This window comes from Bison bison, unplaced genomic scaffold, assembly GCF_000754665.1.
Source record: "Bison bison bison isolate TAMUID 2011002044 unplaced genomic scaffold, Bison_UMD1.0 scf7180017864280, whole genome shotgun sequence".
Taxonomy (NCBI): domain Eukaryota; kingdom Metazoa; phylum Chordata; class Mammalia; order Artiodactyla; family Bovidae; genus Bison; species Bison bison.
Window position 1 is genome coordinate 6,023,145 of NW_011494852.1, and position 10,286 is coordinate 6,033,430.

The 10,286-nt window shown below is 50.0% G+C and overlaps 1 protein-coding gene across 1 annotated transcript in view; it reads left to right on the forward strand.

Moving 5' to 3' along the window:
* Nucleotides 1-10,286, forward strand: part of SIPA1L3 (signal-induced proliferation-associated 1 like 3) — a 255,414-nt gene that overhangs the window by 224,051 nt on the left and 21,077 nt on the right. Inside the window, 1 exon segment of the mRNA XM_010849306.1 lies at nucleotides 2,972-3,193. Coding sequence (XP_010847608.1) covers nucleotides 2,972-3,193 — 222 coding nt within the window.

Genomic DNA, 10,286 nt, shown 5'->3' on the forward strand with positions numbered 1-10,286 from the left:
TAAAAAAAGAAAAAGCACACTTTGCATGATGCCTTGTTTCCACTTCCTGTAGCTCAGGCATCTGTCTTCATCCATAAACAGAAGTTGACCTCATTCTTCACACTAGCTGCATAGTTTTTGATCATATGGATATGCTTGGACTGATCTAAGAACTCAGGCCATGTCCAGCTTTTTCCTGTTTACACACAGCATTGCAGTGACCATCCTTGTATGTGCCTGCCTGTCCTTGTACAGGCTTTTCTCTGGCGTGGATTTCTGGGAGATCAGAGGCTAGACTGACACTACTCACATCTTTCAGTTCAGCTTAGACACTGTCTCCTCCTTGGGGAAGCCCTTGTGACCTCCCCAGATAAAGTCCAATCCTGATGTTACATGCTCCGTGACTCCCTGAACAACCCCTCACCAGTGTACAACCTTGGACCTGTTGACAGATGTTGCTAAATTATAGAAAGTCTTTATAAGTCAGTCAGAGCTTGCATTTGAAAATCCATTCTGACAGTCCGCCTTAGGATTGGGATGTTTCAGTATCACATTTAATGACGTTACTGATGATAATTAGATTTGCATTTGCCATTTTGCGCTTTGTTTTCTGTGTTTACTGTCTTTCTCCTTTGTCCTTCCTTTACTTTTGCCTTTTGCGTTAAATTAGTTTTAGTACACCATTTGGATTCCTCTTAACTTTAATTATAGTATGCATCTTATCAATGTATTTCAGATTAGTGCTGACTGAATACCAACAAAATATAGAAACTTTCCTCCAATAAAACCCCATTCCTTTCCCTCTCCTTCGTGCTATTACTGTCATACATTCTACATCCATATATGTTATAAACCAAACAATATAGTGTTATTATTGCCTTGTACAGTCTTACATGTAACTTTAGAAGTTAGAGAAGAAATAAGAAAACCTAAATATTCTACGCTCCTGCTCAGCTGTGTCCAACTCTTTGTGACCCTATGTCTATAGCCCACCAGGCTCCTCTGTCCATGGGATTTTCCATGCAAGAGTACTGGAGTGAGTTGTCATTTCCTTCTCCAAAATACTCTATGAAGTCTTTTATTTTAACCCATTCTTACCATCTTGGACCCTTCACTTCTCCATGTGAATTCAGGTCATCACCTTCAGTCATTTCCTTTCAGCCCAAGGAATTTTTACTTATTAGGCAGATGTGCTAGCAATGAATTCTCTGAGTCTGTTTATCTGGGGACATCTTTATTTTGTCTTCATCTATGAAGGATAGTTTTGCTGGATATAGAAGTCTTGGTTGATGGTTTTTTCTCTCAGCACCTTGAAAATACCATCCCATTCTTGGTAACCCACTCCAGTATCCTTGCCTGGAAAATCTCATGAACACAGGAGCCTGGTGGGCTGCAGTCCATGGGGTCGCAAAGAGTGGGGCACGACTGAGCAAATAACACACACTGCCATTGATTCAAATGATAGGTCAGCAGTTGATTGTATTGATTCCCTCTGTATACGATGAATCTTTTTCTCTTGGTGCTTTCAGAGGTTTTATCTTAGTGCTTGACTTTCACTCATTTTTCTGGATGAAGTCTTTGTGTTTATCCTGGTGGAGATTTGTTGAGTTTTTCAGATGTGTAGATGAATGTTTTTTTATCCAGTTTGAGAAGCTTTTAGCCATTATTCCTCCAAACCTTTCTTCTGACCCTTTTTCTCTTCTCCTTCTGGAACCCTCAGTGAAGTTCTACAGTGGCAGAACTTGCTTGTTCATTGAGCTGGGCAGGGGGATGGGAGGAGCCCCAGGCTAAAACATCAGATTCCCTCTGTTCTTACCCTGAAGTTCAGTTTTTCAAGAAAATAAACAATACTTGGATTGTTGCATGTCCTCGGTCAATTTCCAGAGTGCTGAAATGGTTGTTTTTGTTGATTTTGTGCTTGGTGGGGAGAGAATTTGCCAGTCTTCTCATTCATCCGTAGTCAGAAGTCCCACCCTTTAATTTTGCTGAATTGACCTTCAGTAAGCTTTTATTAACTTGCACTCCAAGGACATTAATTTTCCCATTAAAGACCTCTTACTTGAAGTGGAATTAGAATTTTATTTTAAAGTTTTAAAAGCTGATTTGCTTCAGTGGGGTCAGCAATTGGGTCCCCAAGAGTTGGGTCCTAATTAACCACATGAGGTTCATTGTAGCATTAACTCCACAGGAATCCAGCATTTGGAATATCGAGCTGTGGTTTTAGATTAGATCAACTGGAGTGGTGTCTGATGTATATTAGTGCTCAAAAAGTCTTTGAGTGAAGATATTATGTGGCAAGGCATAAGTTTAACAAAAATAAGTTACAGAACAATTTATTAGCACGGTCTCAGTTATACGAAAACATAATTCTCGCACCCTTCAAAAAAAAGGCTCCTGTTTTCCAGTTGTATACACATTTTTCTTTTTGTCTGTTTTTCTTTTTCTTTCTTCTTCTTTTTTTTTTTTTAAGCCATGCTGTGCTGCTTGTGGGATTTTAGTTCCCTGGCCAGGGATCGAACCCAGGCCCCCAGCAGTGAAAGTGAGTCCTCACCACGGACCACCAGGGAATTCCCAACATGTATGTTTTAACCATAGGAAAGGGTTAGGAAAGAAATATAGCAAACTGTAAACCGTGGTTACCTCCAGAGATGGGTCGGCAGGCCCCCCACCTCCAGCTGTGTAGGTTGTGCTCAGGATACAAGGAATCTCCAGGGGGGTGGGCAATCATCTGCCCACAGAGGGTGACTTTTTTAGATACCCATAGAGGTATCAACTGTGCTAGGAGGACATCGCTGGGAGGGGATGGGGGCTGTGAAGGGAGCATTACCTTTTCTCCACGTAGTAGACATCTATGTATTAGAATTTTTGCGGCAGGATCTCTCCTGTGTGAATGAACTTCTTTATTGTTTGTTTCCCAAGAGTAAACTTAAACAGATAGACTTTTCGAAACGTGCGACGGAGTTATTTTACTTTTCGAATTTTTACATTGCAGCGATATGAGCTCAAGGGCCGGCTACCCCGCTCAGGTTCACAAGACAGCCAGCACCGAGACCCCGCGGCCCTCACAGCTGGCCCAGGCCAGCACCTTCCAGCTCTCCACCTCTGTCCCCAAGTCCTTCTTCTCCAAGCAGCCCGTGCGCAGCAAGCACCCCACGGGGTGGAAGAGGACAGACGAGCCCCCTCCACGGCCACTCCCCTTCACTGACCCAAAGAAGTAAGTGCCTGGGCACCTGGTGAGGCACCCCCAGAGCCAAGCTTGGCATCTCGGGGCAGGGGGGAGGGTGACCCCTCGCTCCCTCATCTGTCAGTCACCATGCCCGTCTACACACTGGGAATACAACCGCGCACAGGCCGACAGGGCCCCTGCCCTCCAGGGGGCCGTGCTGGTTGGGGAACGGACAGCAAATAGGGTGACTAAGAAAAGTGTGCGGAGTCAATGGTGGCGAGCCTTGTGACACATCTGGATGAAGAACGTTCCAGGCAGAGGGAACAGCAACTGACAGACCCTGAGGCAGGAGCAGGCTTGGTCTGTGGGGGGAAGGCCAGTGTGGCTGGGACCATGTGAGCACGTGAGGTCAGAGAGGCAGTGAGCACAGATCGTGGAGGGTTCTGTGGGCCCCAGGTAAGGGCCTGGGCATCTGCTGTAATTCAGGGGGAATCGAAGAAGGGTCTGGAACAGAGGGGGACAGACCTAAGTTGAGTATTCACAGGGCCTCTGTGGCTGCATGTGGAGCATGGTCTGCAAGGGATCAGGAGACAGGGGGCGCTGGTGTGATGGTCCAGGCAGGACACAAGAGGCCTGGGGTGGGATGGAGGCTGAGGAGGAAGAAGGAGGCAGCTTTGGGATAGATTCTCTGAAACGGGAGTCAGCAGGTTCCACTGGCAGATCGGATGTGGTGTGAGAGGAGGAGCAAGGTGGAAGGTGATACCAGGTCTTTCAGCCTGGAGGATGGGCAGACTCTTCTTGAGCTGAGATGGGGACTGAGTGGGAAGTGGGCTCAGGGCTGGAACTGTAGAGTGAACTGTAAACCGTGGTTCCCTCCGAGTGGGGAGCTCCAGAGCTCAGGCCTGGACGGGCTTACCCTTTTTTATTTTTCTGCTGCACTGGGTCTTGGTTGCTGCACGAGGGCTTTCTCCAGTTGCAGTGAGCAGGGGCTACTCTTGTTGCGGTGCACAGGCTTCTCATTTGGGTGGCCTCCCTTGTTGGAGCACAGGCTCTGTGCACGTGGGCTTCAGTAGTTGCAGCTTGCACGCTCTATAGAGTACAGGCTCAGTAACCGTGAGTCATGTGGGAACTTCCCAGACCAGGGATCAAATCAGTATCCCCGTCATTGGCAGGCAGACTCTTAGCCACTGGACCACCAGGGAAGCCCACAGACGGATTACTGTTGTGATGTGCAATAGACACGGAGGAGGCAGTTGGGTAAGGAGTCTGGAGCTCTGGGAAGAGGTCAGGGTGGAGAGAATGGGACTATTGTTAACATAAAGGCTGGAGAGGAGGGGGATGTAGGCCTCCACCTGAGATCCCTAAGTGTTCATACAAGGAGGAGGAGCCAGTGAAGGGGGAGCCCAGACAAATGTGGGGTCTGAGAGCCCAGGGGTGACAACTGGGAGCAGTCAGGGAACTGAGAAGGGGGTTGAGCCTCCCAGAGGTGACTGGAGGTGCCAGAGAGAAGCCAGGGCAGAACAGGAGGCAGCTGGTTTGGGCCATTTTGCTCTGAAACCAAAAAGAAGAGAGGAGTGGTCAGTTAAAAACCAGTTCTTTGAATTTGGAGGTTTTATTTATCTTAATTTATCTGCACTGCTCAGCACGTGGGATCTTAGTTCCCCAACCTGGGATCGAACCCATGCCCCCTGCATTGAAAGTGCGGAGTCTTAACCACTGGACTACCAGGGAAGTGCCGATTTTTGAAGTTAGAGTACAATGGTACTGAAAATTTATCCAGTACTCACCACATGCCAGTTTTGGTGCTGAGCTCTAGTCCATGAATTGATTCACTGAATCCATCTCAACAACTCTTCCATGAGTTGTTCAGTCATTCATTTCCGACTCTGCAACCCCATGGACTGCAGCACGCCAGGCTTCACCATCTCATGGAGTCTGCTCAAACTCATGTGCATTGAGTCGGTGATGCCATCCAAACATCTCATCCTCTGTCACCTCCTTCTCATCCTGCCCTCAATCTTTCCGAGCATCAGGGTCTTTTCCAGTGAGTTGGCTATTCTCATCTGGCAGCCAGAGTATCAGAGTTTCAGCTTCAGCATCAGTCCTTCCAGTGAATATTCAGAGTTGATTTCCTTTAGGATTGACTGGTTTGATCTCCTTGCAGTCCACGGGACCCTCAAGAGTCTTCTCCAGCACAACAGTTGGAAAGCATCATCACGTTCTTTGGCTCTCAGCCTTCTTTATGGTCCAACTCTCACGTCCGTACATGACTACTAGAAAAATCATTGCTAGTGATTTTTGACTAGACGGACCTTTGTTGGCAAAGTGATGTCTTTGCTGTTTAATATGCTGTCTAGGTTTGTCATAGGTTTTCTTCCAAGGAGCCGGCATCTTTTAATTTCATGGCTGCAGCCACCATCCCCGGTGCTCCATGAAGCAGACCAGTCATTTGCTCAGCTTTACTGCTGAGGCCCAGAGGCTCATAGCTGGGAAGGGGTGGAGCTTGGGTCAGAACCCAGAAAGCCACAGCTCCTCTTCAGGTGGGGGGCCTGCCCTCCTCCGTTCTGTTCTCTGTAACATCCTCTCTCATGACCTGGAGGGGGCCATTCAGATGTGTGGTGACACAGAGCTCATAAAGAGAGAGCTGTCAGGAGACAGAAACAGGATCCCTGGAGAGGTGGGCGAGTGAGCAAGTGGAGAATCCAGTTCACGCTGCTCGCTGACAGCCGGGGGCCACTCTGCAAACTAGATTTTGATCCTCCCCTCCCCTGACTAAAACCTCCAGCGACTTGCCCTGCTCCCAGGACTAATGACAAAGGCGCTCCTTTCCTGAGCGCATGTACCATACCAGGCACTAGCGCACCGTGCTCTTTGCCCAGACTCCCACCTGGACCCTGCACGACACGCCCGTCACCCCTCTGCCCTCATCTCCCACGCTGCCCCAGGCTTGCTCCACTCCACCCACCCGGCCTCTCGCGGCTCCTCGGTCTTGAGTCCCACCAAGTGCAGGCCGACCTCAGGGCCTCTGCAGTGGCTGTCACCAGTTCCCAGAATGCTCTTCCTCCACGTCTTGTGGCCGAGGTGGGATTCCGGAGCTTGGTCTGGTGCCACCTCCTCATTCGGGTCTCCCCAGCCTTCTGTCCCCTCTGCCGTCACTCCATCCCTGGTCTCTGTTCCATGGCCCATTCCTCCATGGAAAGCAGGTGACAATCTTGGTCACAAGACAGGTGTCAGCTGACACTGTGTGGGCACTCCCATCAGTGAGTGGGATGTCTGAGCCTCACATCACACTCCATTCTCACTGTAACCCCATAAAATACGGTAAGGCCCTCATTTTTCAGGGTGCCAGAGGGTCCAGCCCTGCTGGCCCCACTCTGCTCCTCCATGGGAGCGGCCTCCCTGGCCTCCCCAGCACGTGTGGTGTCCCTTCTGCCTGGGTGCCCCCTGCCCCACCGGCTCCGTCCTGCCCACCTGGAGTTTGCTCGGGCTGCCATAACAAAGCACTGCAGACCGGGGGCTCAACAGCACAAGTGTCTTTACTTGGAGCTCTGGAGGCTGGAGGCTGGAGCCAAGGTGGAAGCAGGGTTGGTTCCCTCTGTGGGCGGAAAGGAAGTGTGTGTACCACACCTCTCTCCCAGCTTCTGATTGATTGGCCAGCAATCTGTGGGGTTTCTTGGCATGTAGATACATCTGGGTATGTGTCTCTGTGTCCACATCTCCCATTTTTATAAGGACACCGGGGTCAATCTTAATTGGAGAAGGCAATGGCACCCCACTCCAGTACTCTTGCCTGGAAAATCCCATGGACAGAGGAGCCTGGTGGGCTGCAGTCCATGGGGTCACACAGAGTCGGGCACGACTGAGCGACTTAGCAGCAGCAGCAGTAGTTGCCTCATTTTACCTTGATTGGGCTTCCCTGGTGGCTCAGATGGTAGAGAATCTGCCTTCAATGCAGGAGACCTGGGTTTGATCCCTGAGTCAGAAAGATCCCCTAGAGAAGGGAATGGCAACCCACTCCAGTATTCATGCTTGAAGAATCCCATGGACAGAGGAGCTGGCAGGCAACACAGTCCATGGAGTCACAAAAAGTCAGACATGACTGAGCGAGTAACACTTTGACTTTACCTTCATTATCCCTGCAAAGACACCATTTCCACATCAGGCCAAATTCTGATATTTGGGACTTCAACATATCATTTGGAGGAGACCCATAACGCCAGCCCTCAGGTCTCACACAGACCTGCCATCCTCAAAGAAACTCTTCCAAGCCCCACACCAGGTTCATCCGTCCCATGGACCCCACACTTCTTCCCCTGCTTGGCCTCTATCCAGAACACATCACACAGTCATTTGCTAGAGATTCAGTTCTTCCCTGTCAACCAGTTGGACTAAAGGTACTGGGACAGCAGACCCACCTGAGCCCCATCCAGGACAAGGTATGTAGTAGGCGGTCAGAAAGTATACCTGGCAGACTTCCCTGGCGGTCCAGTGGTTAGGACTCCACGCTTCCACTGCAGGGGCACAGGTTTGATCCCTGGTCAGGGAACTAAGATCCTACATGCCACCGTGGCGTGGCTGAGAAAATATATACCTGGAGAGGTGACAGCCAAAAACAAACAGCAGCCCCCCTTTTCCCACCATAAGATCCAAAGAAAGCTTTTTATGTATGTGCGTCCATGGCATAAAAATATGTAAACTAAATATATAAAATACCAGGGGACACAGAATAGTTTCGTGGTTTCTTATTAATTTGGTTACAGATAATTTTTAAAATCACGTGCTCTAAGTAACATGTTAACTTAGAATTAATGCTTTTGTCCACATACTTTTAAGAAAGCTGCTTTATTCAAAATCTCCCCGAGCATTTTGGAAATGTCTTTGTCATTGTTAGAGACACTTCTGAGTCACCTAACCTAGTTTTCCAGAAAACATTGTCTTTACTTCCAGCTAAAGTATTTGAGGCTAAACATGTTTTGTTTTTTTTTTAATCTGTGTATAATTCTGTTGCTGAAATTTTATCCCAAGGCATGAGAACTCATTTGCATAACTTATTTACCTGCTTTTACTGATACCTCCCCTGCCAAGTGGGCTTCCCCAGTGGTGCAGTGGTAAAGAATCTGCCAGTGTAAGAGACGCAGATTCAATCCCTGGGCCAGGTAGATCCCCTGGAGGAGGAAATGGCAACCCCCTCCAGTGTTCTTGCCTGGAGAATCCCCATGGACAGAGGAGCCTGGTGGGCTACAGTCCATGGGGTCAAAAAGAGTCGGACATGACTGCGCGACTAAGCACACACACACACACACACACGCCCCTGCCAAGTATTGTCATAAGCCCTTTACCTTTTTTAACTCATTTAACCTTCACTACGAACAGTGAGTTGTAGGACTTTGTATCCCATTTTCCAGATAAGAAAAATTGAGGTACAGAATGGTTAAGTCACTTGCCCAAATTCACTCTGTTAGTTAAGGTTAGTCATTGCAGGTGTCATGGTTGTACAGAGACCACCACATATTTCTTTTAATATTTATCTTTATGTACTTATTTGGCTACCCTGGGCCTTAATGGCAGCACGCAGAACCTTTGATTTTTATTGTGCATGCGGAATCTTTGGTTGCCACATGTGGGACCTTAGTTCCCTGACCAAGGATCGAACCCAGGCCTTCTGCATTGGGAACTCAGAGTCTTAGCCACTGGACCACCAGGGAAGTCCCATAGGTCACCCCTAATATGAGTGTGTCCCCAAAGGAGTAATCACCAAATCTGCCTCCTTTCTCACTGATTCTGGTCAGGGACCTCTGACCTATCCCCAGAGTGCTATAAATGGCTGCAGCCAGCACAGGGGTGCTGTCTTTCAGCCAGACTGTGTGGATGGGGCTTTACAGATCCCCCAGGTCCTCCCGGTGACCCTATTTCTAGAGGAGGAAACTGATGCACAGTTAAAAGTGCATAGCCTGGGTCACCCAACTGGAAGTGGCAGAGCTGGGATTCACACCTAGAAAGAGAACTGGCAGGGTATCTCATCATGGGAAAGACTCAGACAAGGCTCGCATCCAAGGCCAGACTCGCGCCTTCTGAGGACTGCTGACTTCTCGGAGGAAACAGTCGCCTATTTGGGGGCACATGCTCCATTGCACAAAAAGCGGAGTGAGCTGGTGAAGGACAGAGGAGCTGTACTCTGAGGGGACCCAGGGCACTGAGGTGGAAGCCCCCCACCCCCCGCATCCAGCCCCTCTGCTGCAGGCCCCAGTCAGCCCTGCAGCTCTGCCTCAGGAGAGGGCCGAACAGCCCCATTTTGACTGCTTTGTCGCAGGACGCTGAACTCACCGGCCTGCCTTCTCCCCACCATGAGAGCAGCACGGCGTGGGGGTCGGGAAGGACTCCCTCATTGGCCGCTCACCCCTCCGTCACTCAGTTTTTCTCTCTTTAAACTGGCATGACATCCTCCCCACCTCCCAGCTGTGAGGACTTCCTGAGGTAACTCCCGGGAGGACCCCAGCACGAAGGTTGAGCTGCACAGGGCTGAGCAGGAGAGGGGGTGACCAGGGTGGCCAGGCTGGGGCCCCACAGAGCAGGAGACAGAACCCGTGGTCATCAGCGCCCCCTTCCTCAGCCATCCAGGGCACCTCCTCCCCGCCAGGCTGGTCTCAGCCCAACTGAAAGGCTGGCTTGTGGTGGCCCTGCCGGCCCTGGTCCCTGCAGACAAGGCCTGGTGAGGAGGAGGCAGGCATGCCCTAGGGAATAGCCTGCTTATTGCTTACAGTGGAGCAGTGGTTGTGGCGGGTGATCCCCCAGGTCACATCTCAGGACCCAGGCTCCAAATGTCCTCATCCATAAGAAGGGCAGTCTTGGGACTTCCCTGGTGGTCCATTGGTGAGGACTCCCACTTCAACTGCAGGGGGCATGGGTTCAATCTCTCTTCTGGGAACTAAGATCCCATATACTGCATGGCGTCACCAAAAAGTGGAGGAAAAAATGAGCAGGCTGGGGCCTGAGAGAGAGCGCGTGCTCAGGGGGCGAGCTTTGCTGCAGCTGCCGTTACTGCCACCGCAGTCAGGGGCAGTCCCCTGAGTCAAGCCCAGGACCCGACTCTGCGGTCACTGTGTCAGAAGCTCTCAGGGTATCAGTGCTCTTGCCGGTAAAG